Source organism: Choloepus didactylus, chromosome X (assembly GCF_015220235.1).
Source record: "Choloepus didactylus isolate mChoDid1 chromosome X, mChoDid1.pri, whole genome shotgun sequence".
Classification (NCBI taxonomy): Eukaryota; Metazoa; Chordata; class Mammalia; order Pilosa; family Megalonychidae; genus Choloepus; species Choloepus didactylus.
Window position 1 is genome coordinate 98,317,190 of NC_051334.1, and position 18,159 is coordinate 98,335,348.

Below are 18,159 nucleotides of genomic sequence, written 5' to 3' on the forward strand. Positions count from 1 at the left end.
TGAAAGCAATTAACAGCACTGAAATACATATTTGAATATGATTAAAAGGGAAATGTTAGATTGCATGTATGGTAACAGAATAAATTTAAAAATCCATGGAAAGGCATTACACAAACAGTGAATCCTATGTTATCCCATGGACTTTAATTAATAGTACAATCATAAAAATGTGCAATCATCAATTATAACAAATATTCCACACCAATGCAAAGTGTTGGTGGTGAGGTAGTGTATAGGAATCCTGTAATTTTATACATGATTGTTGTGTAAATGCACAACATCTCTATTAAAGGAAAAAGAAGCATGGAATTATTGACTTTATCATTTGTCTCTCTCCATTACAATGTAACCATTGAGAACAGCTTGATACATATTAGGGGCTTGATAAACAAACAAAAAAAGTAGCCCAATGCACTTTTTTTTTTTTTAATTCAGTTTTATTGAAATATATTCACAAACCATACAGTCATCCATGGTATACAATCAACTGTTCACAGTATGATCATATAGTTATGCGTTCATCACCACAATCTATTTCTGAACATTTTCCTTACATCAGAAAGAATCAGAATGAGAATAAAAAATAAAAGTGAAAAGAGAATACCCAAACCATCCCCCCATCCCACCCTATTTGTCATTTAGTTTTTACTCCCATTTTTCTACTGATTTTTTTTCAATTTTTTAACTTTGTTTATCAAAAAATTAAAAACAAACAGGCAAACAACAACCAAAAAAACCCCACAATATTTCAAACAAAGCAATGGATTAAGGAAAACAAATAACCTAAAATAATTACTTTGTTTCCAATATGTTCCTACCATACCCCAAGAAAATTAATAAACCATGTCCAAACAGAGGAGTAAGAAAAACAAATAATCTAAAATAACTACATTGCTTCCAACATGTTCCTACCATACCCCAAGAAAATTAACAACCCCTAAGAAAACAAAGGAATAAGAGAAAAAAAAAACCTAAAATAACTCTATTGCTTCCAACATGATCTTACTATATCCAAGAAAGTTTACAAACCATAATCATTCCTGAGCATTCCCATAACATTGAGATTACCCTCCATAGTTTATCTGTTCTTATTAGATTATCATTCCCCCTCCACTAATTGGTATCTCTAGGTCCCCTACATTCTACAGTATAAAACATTGTACATTTTTCACAGAATTCACATTAGTGGTAACATACAATATCTCTCTTTTTGTGCCTGGCTTATTTTGCTCAGCATTATGTCTTTTTTTTTTTTTTTTTTTAATCTTCATTTTATTGAGATATATTCATATACCACGCAGTCATACAAAACAAATCGTACTTTCGATTGTTCACAGTACCATTACATAGTTGTACATTCATCACCCAAATCAATCCCTGACACCTTCATTAGAACACACACAAGAATAACAAGAATAATAATTAGAGTGAAAAAGAGCAATTGAAGTAAAAAAGAACACTGGGTACCTTTGTCTGTTTGTTTCCTTCCCCTATTTTTCTACTCATCCATCCATAAACTAAACAAAGTGGAGTGTGGTCCTTATGGCTTTCCCAATCCCCTTGTCACCCCTCATAAGCTACATTTTTATACAACTGTCTTCGAGATTCATGGGTTCTGGGTTGTAGTTTGATAGTTTCAGGTATCCACCACCAGCTACCCCAATTCTTTAGAACCTAAAAAGGGTTGTCTAAAGTGTGCGTAAGAGTGCCCACCAGGGTGACCTCTCGGCTCCTTTTGGATTCTCTCTGCCACTGAAGCTTATTTCATTTCCTTTCACATCCCCCTTTTGGTCAAGAAGATGTTCTCCGTCCCACGATGCCAGGTCTACATTCCTCCCCGGGAGTCATATTCCACGTTGCCAGGGAGATTCACTCCCCTGGGTGTCTGATCCCACGTAGGGGGTAGGGCAGTGATTTCACCTTTCAAGTTGGCTTAGCTAGAGAGACAGGGCCACATCTGAGCAACAAAGAGGCATTCGGGAGGAGGCTCTTAGGCACAACCATAGGGAGGCCTAGCCTCTCCTTTGCAGCAACCGTCTTCCCAAGGGTAAAACCTGTGGTAGAGGGCTCAACCCATCAAACCACCAGTCCCCTATGTCTGTGGTCATGTTAGCAACCATGGAGGTGGGGTAGGCGAATACCCCTGCCTTCTCCACAGGCTCCTCAAAGGGGCACTGCATCTTTTTTTTTTCCTTGTTTTTTTTTTTTTAGCTTTCCCTTCTTTTTTAAATCAACTGTATGAAAAAAAAGTTAAAAAGAAAACAAACATACAATAAAAGAACATTTTAAAGAGACCATAACAAGGGAGTAAGAAAAAGACAACTAACCTAAGATAACTGCTTAACTTCCAACATGTTCCTACTTTACCCAAAGAAAGTTACCTAATATAGCAACATTTCTGTGAACTTGCTCCTACTATATCCATCAGAAATTAACAGACCATAGTCATTCCTGGGCATCCCCAGAACGTTAAATAGCTTATCTGTTCTTCTTGGATTATTGTTCCCCCTTCCTTAATTGCTCTCTATTGCTAGTTCCCCTACATTCTACTTTATAAGCCATTTGTTTTACATTTCTCAAAGTTCACATTAGTGGTAGCATATAATATTTCTCTTTTTGTGCCTGGCTTATTTCGCTCAGCATTATGTCTTCAAGGTTCATCCATGTTGTCATATGTTTCACGAGATCGTTCCTTCTTACTGCCGCGTAGTATTCCATTGTGTGTATATACCACATTTTATTTATCCACTCATCTGTTGAAGGACATTTGGGTTGTTTCCATCTTTTGGCAATTGTGAATAATGCTGCTGTGAACATTGGCGTGCAGATATCTGTTCGTGTCACTGCTTTCCGATCTTCCGGGTATATACCGAGAAGTGCAATCGCTGGGTCGAATGGTAACTCTATAGCTAGTTTTCTAAGGAACTGCCAGACTGACTTCCAGAGTGGCTGAACCATTATACAGTCCCACCAACAGTGAATAAGAGTTCCAATTTCTCCACATCCCCTCCAGCATTTGTAGTTCCCTGTTTGTTTAATGGCAGCCATTCTAACCGGTGTTAGATGGTATCTCATTGTGGTCTTAATTTGCATCTCTCTAATAGCTAGTGAAGCTGAACATTTTTTCATGTATTTCTTGGCCATTTGTATTTCCTCTTCAGAGAACTGTCTTTTCATATCTTTTGCCCATTTTATAATTGGCCTCACTGTACTATTGTCATTGAGTTGTAGGATTTCTTTATATATGCAAGATATCAGTCTTTTGTCAGATACATGGTTTCCAAAAATTTTTTCCCATTGAGTTGGCTGCCTCTTTACCTTTTTGAGAAATTCCTTTGAGGTGCAGAAACTTCTAAGCTTCAGGAGTTCCCATTTATCTATTTTTTCTTTTGTTGCTTGTGCTTTGGGTGTAAAGTCTAGGAAGTGGCCGCCTAATACAAGGTCTTGAAGATGTTTTCCTACATTATCTTCTAGGAGTTTTATGGTACTTTCTTTTATATTGAGATCTTTGGTCCATTTGGAGTTAATTTTTGTGTAGGGGGTGAGGCAGGGGTCCTCTTTCATTCTTTTGGATATGGATATCCAACTCTCCCAGCCCCATTTGTTGAAAAGACCATTATGACTCAGTTCAGTGACTTTGGGGGCCTTATCAAAGATCAGTCGGCCATAGATCTGAGGGTCTATCTCTGAATTCTCAATTCAATTCCATTGATCTATATGTCTATCTTTGTGCCAGTACCATGCTGTTTTGCTAACTGTGGCTTTATAATAAGCTTCAAAGTCAGGGAGTGTAAGTCCTCCCACTTCGTTTTTCTTTTTTAGAGTGTCTTTAGCAATTCGAGGCATCTTCCCTTTCCAAATAAATTTGATAACTAGCTTTTCCAAGTCTGCAAAGTAGGTTGTTGGAATCTTGATTGGGATTGCATTGAATCTGTAGATGAGTTTGGGTAGAATTGACATCTTAATGACATTTAGCCTTCCTATCCATGAACATGGAATATTTTTCCATCTTTTAAGGTCCCCTTCTATTTCTTTTAGTAGAGTTATGTAGTTTTCTTTGTATAGGTCTTTTACATCTTTGGTTAAGTTTATTCCTAGGTACTTGATTTTTTTAGTTGCTATTGAAAATGGTATCTTTTTCTTGAGTGTCTCTTCAGTTTGTTCATTTCTAGCATATAGAAACATTACTGACTTATGTGCATTAACCTTGTATCCCGCTACTTTGCTAAATTTGTTTATTAGCTCTAGTAGCTGTATCGTCGATTTCTCAGGGTTTTCTAGATATAAGATCATATCATCTGCAAACAATGACAGTTTTACTTCTTCTTTTCCAATTTGGATGCCTTTTATTTTTTTGTCTTGCCGGATTGCCCTGGCTAGCACTTCCAGCACAATGTTGAATAACAGTGGTGACAGCGGGCATCCTTGTCTTGTTCCTGATCTTAGAGGGAAGGCTTTCAGTCTCCCTCCATTGAGTACTATGCTGGCTGTGGGTTTTTCATATATGCTCTTTATCATGTTGAGGAAGTTTCCTTCAATTCCTACCTTTTGAAGTGTTTTTATCAAAAAGGGATGCTGGATTTTGTCAAATGATTTTTCAGCATCTATTGAGATGATCAATTGATTTTTCCCTTTTGACTTGTTAATGTGTTGTAATACATTGATTGATTTTCTTATGTTGAACCATCCTTGCATGCCTGGAATAAACCCCACTTGGTCATGGTGTATGATTTTTTTAATGTGTCTTTGGATTCGATTTGCAAGTATTTTGTTGAGGATTTTTGCATCTATATTCATTAGGGAGATTGTTCGGTAGTTTTCCTTTTTGTAACATCTTTGCCTGGTTTTGGTATTAGAATGATGTTAGCTTCATAAAATGAGTTAGGTAGTGTTCCATTTTCTTCAATGTTTTCAAAGAGTTTGAGTAAGATTGGTGTCAGTTCTTTCTGGAAAGTTTGGTAGAATTCCCCTGTGAAGCCATCTGGCCCTGGGCATTTATTTGTGGGAAGATTTTTGATGACTGATTGGATCTCTTTGCTTGTGATGGGTTGGTTGAGGTCTTCTATTTCTTCTCTGGTCAGTCTAGGTTGTTCATATGATTCCAGGAAATTGTCCATTTCCTCTACATTATCCAGTTTGTTGCCATACAGTTGTTCATAGTATCCTCTTATAATTTTTTTAATTTCTTCAGCATCTGCAGTTATGTCACCTTTTTCATTCATTATTTTGTTTATATGGGTCTTCTCTCTTTTTGATTTTGTCAGTCTAGCAAGGGGCTTGTCAATCTTGTTGATCTTCTCAAAGAACCAACTTTTGGTGATATTTATCCTCTCTATTGTTTTTTTGTTCTCTATGTCATTTATTTCTGCTTTAATCCTTGTTATTTCTTTTCTTGTACTTGGTTTAGGATTGGTTTGCTGTTCATTTTCTAGCTTCTTCAGTTGATCCATTAGTTCTTTGATTTTGGCTCTTCTTCCTTTTTAATATATGCGTTTAGTGCTATAAATTTCCCCCTTAGCACTGCTTTTGCTGCATCCCATAGGTTTTGGTATGTTGTGTTCTCATTTTCATTCATCTCTATATATTTAGCAATTTCTCTTGCTATTTCTTCTTTAACCCACTGATTGTTTAGGAGTGTGTTGTTTAACCTCTAGGTATTTGTGAATTTTCTAAGTCTCTGATGGTTATTGACTTCTAATTGTATTCCATTGTGGTCAGAGAATGTGCTTTGAATAATTTCAATCTTTTTAAATTTATTGAGGCTTGTTTTATGTCCCAGCATATGATCTATTCTGGAGAAAGTTCCATGAGCACTAGAAAAGTATGTGTATCCTGGTGCTTTGGGATGTAATGTCCTGTATATGTCTGTTAAATCTAATTCATTTATCAGATTGTTTAGGTTTTCAATTTCCTTATTGGTCTTCTGTCTGGTTGATCTATCTATAGGAGAGAGTGATGTGTTGAAGTCTCCCACAATTATTGTGGAAACATCAATTGCTTCCTTTAGTTTTGCCAGTGTTTCTCTCATGTATTTTGTGGCACCTTGATTGGGTGCATAGACATTTACGATTGTTATTTCTTCTTGCTGAATTGCCCCTTTTATTAGTACGTAGTGGCCTTCTTTGTCTCTCAAAACATCCCTGCATTTGAAGTCTATTTTATCTGAGATTAATATTGCTACACCTGCTTTCTTTTGGCTGTAGCTTGCATGAAATATTTTTTTCCATCCTTTCACTTTCAGTTTCTTTGTGTCCCTGTGTCTAAGATGAGTCTCTTGTATGCAACGTATTGATGGTTCATTTTTTTTGATCCATTCTGCGAATCTATATCTTTTAATTGGGGAGTTTAATCCATTTACATTCAACGTTATAACCGTGAAGGCATTTCTTGAATCAGCCATCTTATCCTTTGGTTTATGTTTGTCATATTTTTCCCCTCTGTCTATTAATATCCTTTATTGTACCCATACCGAATCTCTTTAGTACTGAACCTTTCTCCAAGTCTCTCTGTCCTTTCTTTGTTTCTCTGTCTGTAGGGCTCCGTTTAGTATCTCCAGTAGGGCAGGTCTCTTGTTAGCAAATTCTCTCAGCATTTGTTTGTCTGTGAAAAATTTAAGCTCTCCCTCAAATTTGAAGGAGAGCTTTGCTGGATAAAGTATTCTTGGCTGGAAATTTTTCTCACTCAGAATTTTAAATATATCGTGCCACTGCCTTCTCGCCTCCATGGTGGCTGCTGAGTAGTCACTACTTAGTCTTATGCTGTTTCCTTTGTATGTGGTGAATTGCTTTTCTCTTGCTGCTTTCAGAACTTGCTCCTTCTCTTCTGTGTTTGATAGTGTGATCAGTATATGTCTCGGAGTGGGTTTATTTGGATTTATTCTATTTGGAGTTCGCTGAGCATTTATGATTTGTGTATTTATGTTGTTTAGAAGATTTGGGAAGTTTTCCCCAACAATTTCTTTGAATACTCTTCCTAGACCTTTACCCTTTTCTTCCCCTTCTGCGACACCAATGAGTCTTATATTCGGACGTTTCATATTATCTATCATATCCCTGAGGTCCATTTCGATTTTTTCAATTTTTTTCCCCATTCTTTCTTTTATGCTTTCATTTTCCATTCTGTCATCTTCGAGGTCACTGATTCATTGTTCAACTTCCTCTAGTCTTGTACTATGAGTGTCCAGAATCTTTTTAATTTGGTCAACAGTTTCTTTAATTTCCATAAGATCATCCATTTTTTTATTTAGTCTTGCAATGTCTTCTTTATGCTCTTCTAGGGTCTTCTTGATTTCCTTTATCTCCCGTACTATGGTCTCATTGTTCATCTTTAGTTCTTTGAGTAGCTGCTCTAGGTGCTGTGTCTCTTCTGATCTTTTGATTTGGGTGCTTGGGCTTGGGTTATCCATATCGTCTGGTTTTTTCATATGCTTTATAATTTTCTGTTGTTTTTGGCCTCGTGGCATTTGCTGAACTTTATAGGGTTCTTTTAGGATTTGTAGACCAATTGAAGTCCTTATCTCTAATTTATCAGATCTACAGCTTCGTGGAGTACTCTTTCTCCAACTAACCAGCAGGTGGCGTCCACGAGCCACCTGTTCTCCACAAGCCAGTTCTCCCCTGCTTAGCCTTTTTGGTGAGTGGGGGAGTGAGTCTTGTGGGGTCCAATTGGTGTACCAAGCTTGCGTGTGTAGTTGTTGTTGCCTGCCCTGTATATGGGGCGTGTTTCTGGGCAGTCAGGGAGGGGGGGTGGCTCTAACAATCAAATCTCCCTGGTGATCCTAGAGTTTTAAAGCTGCTGCAATAGTCTAATCCTTCAGTTCAGTCCTGCCACAGTTTATCTCTGCCACTGACCCACAAGTCCTTGGTATTGGTGTATGGCTCCTGAGACTTGCAAGTGGGCCCCTCTTCCAGGCCGTGCACCCCGGGTCCTCTGTTGAGGGATGACTGTGCTATGTCACAGGTGAGTGCCGTCCCCCCAGGGCAGTTCTGGGCTGCTGGGCTGTGTAGGGAGGCTCCCAGTCTGCTCAAATGATGGCTGAATGGGGCTTTGTTAATTCACACTGCTCTACCTTCCCAACTCTGGGACAATCAGCTGAGGTTGCAGGGAAGGCTAATGTCCACGCCCAGTTTTGTGGTGTGTGCCTGTTATCTGAAGCACTTCCGTCACACTGGGTTGTCTGGGACAGTTCTGGGCTATGGGGCTGGCAATGGGCAGGAGTGTTTCCTGTCCACCAGGATGATGGCTGTGAGCGGACACCCCCCTTTTCTTGGGAAGTTGTGGTGTTTAGTGAATTTTCTCAGCCACTGGATTATTGCGTTTTGTCTCAGAGCTCTCCTAGTTCTGCTCTTGACTTGACCTGCCCAAATTGCAAGTCTTTGAAGCTTTCTGTATTGGGCTTCTTAGAGTAATTGTTTTAGAAAAAGAAAAAAGGATTAAAAAAAAAAAAAAAAAAAAAAAAAACGGGCCCTCCTCAGAGATCTAATGGGTTATTGAAATGCTAAGAGACAAAGCAACCAGGGCCATTAAGGAAAGGTCCACAGGGCAGAGAGATCAGCTTTTCTTCAGGATTTGCATATGCGCCTCAGGGCCCTTCCCCTTTCTATGTTCACCAGAATTCCAAAAATCCTCCGCTTTTATTTTGGAGTTTTTCGTGTTGTTTTTTTTCTATGCCTGTCTCCTCTCTGCTGGGCTGGCTGCTCTCAGATTCTCTGGTGTCTGGTCTCAGTCTATCTATGGTTGGAGTTTGAATCAGTAGAATGAGTTTCCGATAAGGGCAGCCACTGCAGTTCTCCCTTCTCCTTCCCGGAGCTGACAGCCCCTCCTCCCCCGGGACTGAGCCTGGCAGGGAGGGTCGCGGGTCCCCTGGCCGCAAAAACTGACAGATTTCGCTGATCTCAGCAGTTCCACGTTTTCATGAGTGTTGTATGAAGTATGCCCAAAGTCAGATTGCTCTGTGGTGTCCAGTCCACGCAGTTCCTGGCTTTCTACCTACTTTCCTGGAGGAGTAACTAAAACATACAGCTCACCAGTCTGCCATCTTGCCCCGCCTCCTCCCAATGCACTTTTAAATCAGATATCAGTGGCTTCATTTGATTTAATTAGTTGTTAACAGGTAAGCTTGCTAACAAATTCCAAATCATCTCACCTGAATTAGAAATGATGAGTTAACATGGCTTATAAATTAGCCTAACCAGCTTTCAAGTGTAGACTTGATCAGAAGAAAGTTAATATGGAAACCAAGTGTAAACCAAAACAAGATCCATTTTGCAGAAAGAAAAGTTGAAGCACAGAAAGGGAAAAATTGTTGCTCCCAGAGTCTTTGATTAGAAATGCTATATGCTGGAAATTAAAAATGGTTGTATAGCCAGTCATTCAATAAGTTGATACCCTTTGTGGATCACATAGTCCTAAAATTCAAAGCACATCCTGCAAAAGTAGCTTCCTGTGGAAGCTGTGATCAAAGTCCCATGATCATCAGTAACAAGAATTAGCATAGGCATCAGCATTACTCAAGCCATGCTAAGAATAGGTTTAGAAGGACTCTGAAACTGTGTTTCAATATCAGAGCTATTTGTTTGTTTTCTTAATCAGGGACTTAAATGAATGTTTTACCAAAAACAAAAAAATATGTAAACAACAGGAATAATTTAAACATGCCGATGTTTGGTAGTTCTTCACAAATTTTAATACAACTAGGCACATGTTTTGGAGTCTTTCTGTAATGTGTCCTAGTCTCTTACTATGTATAGCAAGTTTCTGATATAGACTTTTTTTTTTTGCAGCTGTGTTTTAAATTGCTGAAAGTAAGAATTTATAATGAAAGTACTGGCAGACCTTTAACTATAGAGATGCTAGCAGGTGCCACTATAATTCCATATTTGTAAATGCAGATAGAGCAAATGTGTTTTTGGTTTAATAGTTCCTCCACTCTCCAAGTAGTAGCACACGATGAAGTCTCAATACATACGTTTGCTCAATGCTTGCAGGATTCTATTAGATGGAACTTTGAAACTATTCATCAAGAACCACATTGGAAGTAAATTTCTGTTGCAACATAGATCAACATTGGTGTGAAATTTCTATCCTTACAATTGGGTATTCTATCGCTAGTATTACACTGAAAACTGTTCTTAAAAGATGAGTGAAGCTTTTAACACTTTTGTCAATTCCTTAGAAGATTTTTAATGTGTTATTTCCTGGGAATAATTATTTTTAAATTAATAATGTTACTAATATGTAATAGTACATTTCAAAAACAAACAATTTGGCAACAATAATGTTTCTCACTATGCATTTAAATAATCTTTTTCTATAAAAGATCTTCCTCTTTATTCCCTATGATGATTTCTGATTGAAATTAACTTCTGATATATTTGTAGAAAATTTTTACTACAGGGAATTTGAAATAAATGTACCACATTCAAGTGACTTTATTCAAAATAACCGTATGAAATTGGATTCAATTCTTCTTCTGCATAAAATGGATTCTGTGTACTTGGCAAGATTTAAATATGCATGTGACCTAATGTCACTACTTTTGAAGACAGCATCCAATTGTGTGTATGTGAAGGTTCTGACTTTTTAAAAAATAACATAGTCACATATGAAATTGATCAATCAGCAATAAATAAAAATGTATTGCTTTAATAAGATAAAAAATAAAGTGATATTATTTAAGGAAAAGATAATTGTCCTTTCTATTTGCATCACCATTATCGTCAGCACCAGTAAGGAAATGGAATGTACTTTTGAAAATCCATAAGCATGCCTCCATTGGGAGCATTCTTTTATCATTTCAAAGCAAGCATGACAATACAATTACTTTAAGCTGCATTTTGTTTCTTAATAGAATTTTCCAATTTGTGGGTGGGGTCACATCTACTTGATAGCCAAGTAGTTTCAAAATTGTGGGAAAATTACTCCATCTTTTAGAACATTCATGATTTTTCCTTTAAAGACAACTCTGATTCCAAGTTTATACTCTGTCAAATATTCAAACAACAGGGCTACAGTTAGCTAAAATAAACTAACCCACTTAGGGCCACTATCTTTTCAGGAAGCACATTTCCACTTGGCTATGGAAATACACATGGAGAAGAATAAAGTTATCAATTTTTCTTTTCCTTTCCTACAAAGGATATGTTTTAAATTTTCTACAATGTTTTAGAAACTCTTAAAACTACAAATTACTTTTAAAATAGAACAAAAATGTCCAAAATCTTAATTTCCTCTGCCTTCACTTCTCTCACCCTCATGTCCATTTATGAAAAATCATATCAGTATTTCAAAGCCCAATTCAATCTATCAACTATAATGCCTTTACTGATCTCTGAACCCTCTCTTCTCCAAGCTAGATATGAATTCTTCCTTCTCTGAATTCTTACAAACCTTGGTGATTCTCTTGTATCCATCAAATTTTGTTTTGTTAATACAAGTTAAATGGGCAATTTTTTTCTGCCCTTTATTCTGTGAGCTTCTGGAAGGTAGGTTCCATGTCTTACTTATCTATGTTTCTCAAGTATTTCTTAATACAATGACATGTATGTGTCAAGGGTATAATATTTGCTGAATTAATGAAGTAACAAAGGAACAAATTAATAGGTTATTCTAAATATCTATAATATTAGTATCCTTGTATACTGTTTTATCACCACCTAAGCAAAAGTAAGCATTATTCAAAAGCTTAGTTCACATGATACTTGAAGATGGAGCAGGGGAGGCATGTGCCAAAATAACAGGGAAACATTGGGAAGGATTATAGACTCTCCTTTGGATTTCATTTGTTCCAATTGTCACAAGCTTTTGAAAAATAGTACTCTGATAATAATGATGATAACACTATAAATGATAATGATTGCTTAATGTTGCAGTACATATGTGTGTGTGTGTGTGTGTGTGTGTGTGTGTGTGTATTTCTTGTGTTGTCTGTAGAAAGCCCATGAAATAAGTGGGATAAACTATTACTACGAGCTTCATTTCCCAAATGAGGAAAAAAGTTCATGCAGGCTAAGTGCCATACCCAAGTTCATTCAGCTAATGAGTGGCAAAAACAAAAATGGAATCTGAGTCTATTTGATGACAAGTCATGTATGATTTATACTACCTCAAAACTACTTCTCAAACAGAACAAAAGAAGATGCACAGTGGTTACTTTGTTTCATCCCTGCAATGGGAATTGTTTTTTACACTCTTCTGTATCATTCGCCTGGTCACATCTCTCACATACTGTGCATGTATTTGCAAGACAGGAAGCTAGAGTTAAAAGGTGTGATTCATAGCTATTGAATGAAAACAAACAAAACAAAAACCTAGGCCTAGTCAGAAATCAAACTCATCGGTACTGTATGGCAACCAACTGAGCTAATGAGCAGGATGTTGCTACTGAAATCCAGTGGTATTGCTAATATTTGATCACAATTTACATGTAATTAACACCTTTGTTCTCATCTAAATCATGATTCTTACCTTTATAACAGAGGCTCCAGCTCTGGAGAGTGGACTGTGAATCTGGGCTGCAGCAGCCATGTTGGCAATAGTATTGAGATGGTTCATCTGATTCATTGCCATGGCAACTGATGCAAGAGGTAAGCTGACTGGAAGGAGGGGATGAGGTATCATCATAAATTGAAGATCCAGTCCTAAAAGAGACAGTACATGTTTAAATTATTGCTTACATTATTTGAACAAAGGGAAATCTGATCAAAATTGATGCTATGAAATACTAAAAGAAATAACTAAATTCATTCAGTTGGTTTTTTCAAGAATCAAGCTTAACTGTATCCTAATGCCTCTTTGGGCCATTAATAGAACCTATGGGATTTTAAACTATTTTTAATTTTTAAAATGTTCCTACACCCACAGATTTTCATTGATAAATACATCTTGCTGTTACCCCCACCCAAAACTATTTATAAGATGCAATCTTTTTACCCATAAAAGCTAACAAAAATCTTTAAGACAAACATCACTGAGTTTTAAAAATGAAAAGTAACATGCATTTAAGTCATTTATTATTTTGATGTTGATAGTTGCTAGTTTAATACTTTCTTTAAGGGACATAATGGGGTGCTGGTGAAGCAAGATGTAGATTCTCTAAGTTTCAGAGTTATGGAATAAAACAATATTTGGAATATGTTTTGCCCCTTTACTTATAAATCTCTAAAATTAATGCTTACAGCTCTAATTAGAAATAGTTTTCAATAAGGAAAATCTTCTATATTGAAATACCAACCTGTTTCCCAGTTTAATAACAAATATGCATATTGTTGAGTAGTATCTGAAATTACATTTGTTTTCTTGTGCAAAGTGAAACTATTTCCCCACATTTTAAATTTCTTAAAGAATATCTCTCAAGTATTATCCACATTCCATTTTGTATGGCATCCATAGATATGGCATCCATAAATATGGCATCATGTAAAAGGCAGCAAATAAAAATAGTTATCCACTTATCCCTTATCAGGTTGGTATTTGTTAGAGACAACTCCTCTGGAGCAGAGGCCCAGGAAAATTAGCCTAACATTACAGGTGTTAAGATGACTACTAGAAGTAAACCATAACACTTTAAAATATGCTTTAAACTACTGCCCTACTTGAACCTCTTTAGAAGCCCAGAAACCAATAATCTTCAATTCTAGAACACCTTTGCCTATAATTTTTCTAAATTATTTCAGACTACAGAAACACGATGATTGGCAAAGTATATGGTCCTAAACACAACTATCAAATATTAGTAACATCCTTTTTCACTTTTATGTCATCCCTTCACTTTTTCTTGTTACTCATGTCACAAGAGCAAGAGTACAAGAGTGAATCTGTAGGAAGCATATTCAGAGATCTCAAATCTCATTCCTCAAAATAACCACAGCAGTAATATAGACAAACACTCAAACACAAATTTTTAGGACAAAAAGGAAGCTAAAAGGAAGAAATAATGTTAATTTATTTGAGGTCAATCTCCTAATTTCAACTATGATGGCTGATTTAAAGCTTTTGACAAGGCATTCAAAGGCAGCACAATGCAACAAAACATGCTTCTAGTTCTGACAAGCCTTATACAATACTGAACTTATAATCTCATTTAAAGGAATTCCTAAATGAAGGACAAATCAGTCACCCATGTTTCTGTGTAAGAGCCACAAAAATACACTGTTTTGAGAATTACACAAGGACTATAAAAATCAAGAAATTTAAACTCTGCATGGATCCCAAAAAAGGAAACATTTTCTGTGTCCTCTCTGACTCCAAATCCCTAGAGAATATCAATAAATTATTTTCAACTTTTCCCTAATAAGTGTTCACTTATGGCTCACTATCACCAAATACTTCTTAAGAGCATTCTACTAAACCCAATTTATAGATTATAAATCAGAGAAGCTTCAACACTGTGGTTACAACATTGAATTTAATGGCCTTCTCCACCCCATTTTAATACTAAATTTATTTGCAGTTAACCTTCCAAAATTACTGGATGCACATGTACTTTTATGCTTTACTCATCATATGGCCTATGCTATGATGTTGAGATATTATATAATGTATATTAAATAATCACTGTTTATCTTTCCCCTAAAACCTTCATTATATGTGCAACATAATACTAACTGTGAACATCCTAACTACATTTCTATATAATGCTCTCATTTACTACAAGTCCAAGATAATTATAGACTTCAATTCACAAATTGATCAAACTGTGGGTGAAAAGTAGCTATCAGAATCTCCCTTATTTAAAGCAATGCAAACTTTACTCACCAATGCTTAAATAAGCCTTGTTCACTCTTCCTCAACAGTGTAATAAACTTTCCTCATTCTCCAAAGATTTCAGCATCACACAGACACCATCTGGGCATACTGAGTCATAAGCCTGCCTAAAGTGCAATTGGCATGCAAACTGAATGCAAACTACAAATAGAATTTAAGAGCCCATTGGCAGTTTTGAGAAATAATTCACCAAACATTTCAAATGACCATTAAGGATTTTAAAGTCACACTTTCAGTTCATGACCTGCAATAATGAACTGTGAATTGCCTATTATGTCCTAGACTCTAAACTAATGTTTATGTTACAGGCCAGTTTAACAGGGACCCCATATAAGTTCCACATGCAGAGCATATGCAAATACTGAATTATCTTATTCAACCTTTTCCCAAAGCTGGAGCATTAAATTAAAGGCATCAAATAGTATACAACACTCCAGCAATCTGGCTCATTTAGTAACATGCTAGAAATGTACAGAGACTTTTCTAGTATGGTCTTGAAGAAAAATCATTTTAAAAATCATCAAATTGAGTCATTTGTTTCATGCCAACCTGTAGGATATTGTATTATTATACAATAATAAGCATAATTAAATATAGTTTAATTATGCTTATTAAACTATAAGCATAATTTCTGATGCATCTTGGTACTCTAGCAACTTCTATAATTTTTATTTCAATGAATGACACCATCTCTTCCTAGCCACTAAGGGTACAAACTTCAATCATCTTCTAATCCTCCCTTTAAATCCCATGTTCATTCAATTCCTAAGTCAGGTTGACCTTGGTAATATCTTCTCATCCCTACAGTGACTGCCCATTTTCAGGCACCCATTCCTTCTTGCCTGTAGCCTGCCTCCTTGGTTGGTCTTCCTATTCCCTTCTATTTACCTTTACTCTTCACTTTTTGTGATTACTTACTGTGTCCAGAATAAAATTAAAGCTGTTTGATTTCATCCCAAATTACCTTTCTAGTTTAAGATATCTCATTATATTTCTCTATGCATGTTATACTCCAGCCACCCCCAGCCCAGACTACTTGCAGCACCCTCCAATTTTAATTCTTTCAGCTTTGAATCCTGTTGATGTCTCTTTCTTGAATTTGCCTCTCAAATCTCCTTTATTTACTTATGGTAAAAGTCCTCCTCTTTTAAGGCATAGCTACCTAAATTGGTCCTTCATTGTATTTATACATTTTCTGGCACTGTTTTATTTGCCATTGGTTAACATTTCATTTTGTGTGGGACATTTTACCCTAGAGATTATAACCTCTTCAAAGTAAAGATACCATATCTTATTTTTTATGCTTAATAGCTGATGAATTGTGTGTAAAATTTGGGACATCATATTAAATATCTCAGAATTCCTCTGTAGCCTTAATCCCAGGGTTTAGTAGGAGAATGAAATCTCAGAGAAGGAAGTAATGGAACTTTCTCCCAGATTTCCTGTTTGTAAGAAAAGTAAGATTTTAGCCAGTAGTATATACAGGTACTTCTTTTTTTAAAAAAAAAAAAAAAAAAAAGCTTTTTAGCCTTTAAAGGCCCTAAAAACTTTATCTACCATATATTTGTATATATTTACTCAGTAATAACACTATCTATAAATTTATACAGTACTTTCTATATGCTTGTCACTGCTAACAGGTTTTCTTTTATCATTTTTAGCCCTCACAGTAACCTTAATAAGTGAGTGTATCCCTATTTTGTAATTGTGTAATCTGACACTTGGAAAAGTTATTTCTCCAAAAACAAAAGATGGAAGATGTGGAATTCAAACCTAGATTATGTGACTTTAGCAACCTGAAGTGCTAACTGGCCACCTGAGTTACCCATACTCTATGCATTCTGCTCTTCAAAGAGGTCCCTCTTTTCTTCTTCTGAATTCAATTTGTTTAACCTTTTTGAAAAGAAATGGAGTAGTCTTGCCAACCCAAGTCTTCGGTGGCATTTGTCTCAATGCCTCCATTTTTTGAAGGACAATGCATACTATTGGTCAGGAGATGGTTCAGCTGCAGTGGATTAAGGGTAGGGGCACATCCAAGGCCCAGCTGGCCAGCTGGGGCTGCATGAGCAATTTCATGTTGAGGTACATGAGCAGCAAGAAGAGACTGCATATTATCCTTATCCCAGGAAGATTCACTTCCACCTGAAAAAAATTCATATGAACATATTGTAATGTTACAACATTCCTTTCTTTTAGGGTTGTAATCATTAATACACAACTTAGGAATTTATTATTGAACACAGGTAGCTCATTTTTATGGTAGCTTCAAAAACTTTAAATATCTTTGGGAATTAAGCTGCCTATGGGAAGACTAAATGATTCTCACTAACTGTGTGGGTCTTCTTGCCTTAAAGGTAGTCCAAGTGGACCCTGAAATAATAAAGAAAATCTGTTGGAAGAATGTATGAGTTGAAGATCATTATGTGACCAACATTGCCTCCCATTATCACCCTCTGACATACATGTTATATTTTTAAGAAGAGCAGTTGTTGTTCATCCAAAAAGAGTATATTCATTTATAAGAGCATGATAACATGAAAAAATATGTGGTGAGAAACCAAAATGATCAGCTTTGTTGTTCTAAGATCCATACATCAAAAATAAATCTCTTTATACACAGCAGGCTTTTATGTAGAATAAGTTGGATAAAACATGAAACCATGGCTTCCAATTTGAACTTGTAATTTCTTTTGATAATCAACATGAGAAAGTGAATTAAAGTGTGCATAATTGCAGGCTACTTTATTATCATAAATAAAGAACTGAAGAATATTAGTAAGGATATCTTAAAGGAAAAAAAGAGAAAGGGGGAAAACAGAGCTGACAATTAAAAATTAAAGGTAAAGATGGCTGGTTGAAGGACTCCCTTCACAGTAATAACTGTGAATGTGAATGGGGTAAACTCTCCAATTAAAATATATAGACTGGTAGAATGGATTGAAAAGTATGACCCATCAATATGCTGTTTACAAGAGACTCATCTTAGACCCTGCAACACAAAGAGATTGAAAGTGAAAGGATGGAAAAAATATTCCACACAAGCTACAACCCAAAGAAAACAGCGTAGCTGTACTAATATCAAACAAAATAGACTTTAAATGAAAAGATGTCATGAGAGAGAAAGAAGGAGACTATATATTAATAAAAGGGATAACTCACCAAGAAGAAATAACAATCATAGTTGTTTATGCATGTAATGAAAGAGCTCCAATATACATGAAACTAACATTGGCTAAACTGAAGGGAGCAGTAGACATTTCTATAATAATACTGGGAGACTTCAATACACCACTTTCTTCTAAAGATAGAACAACTAGACAGAGGACCAATAAGGAAATTGAGAACATAAGCGACGTGATAAATGAATTAGGCTTAGACATATACAGATTGTTATAT

At 36.1% G+C, this 18,159-nt stretch overlaps 1 protein-coding gene across 1 annotated transcript in view; it reads right to left on the bottom strand.

Annotated features, from left to right (window-relative positions):
* DACH2 (dachshund family transcription factor 2) overlaps positions 1-17,207 on the bottom strand; it is a 205,181-nt gene extending 187,974 nt beyond the window's left edge. Inside the window, exons 1-3 of the mRNA XM_037820849.1 lie at positions 17,201-17,207; positions 16,747-16,905; positions 12,466-12,638 (exon numbers count right to left, since the gene is read on the bottom strand). Of these exons, the coding sequence (XP_037676777.1) occupies positions 12,466-12,638; positions 16,747-16,905; positions 17,201-17,207 (339 nt within the window). The remainder of the gene's footprint in view (positions 1-12,465; positions 12,639-16,746; positions 16,906-17,200) is intronic.
* Between the last annotated feature and the right edge of the window lie 952 nt (positions 17,208-18,159).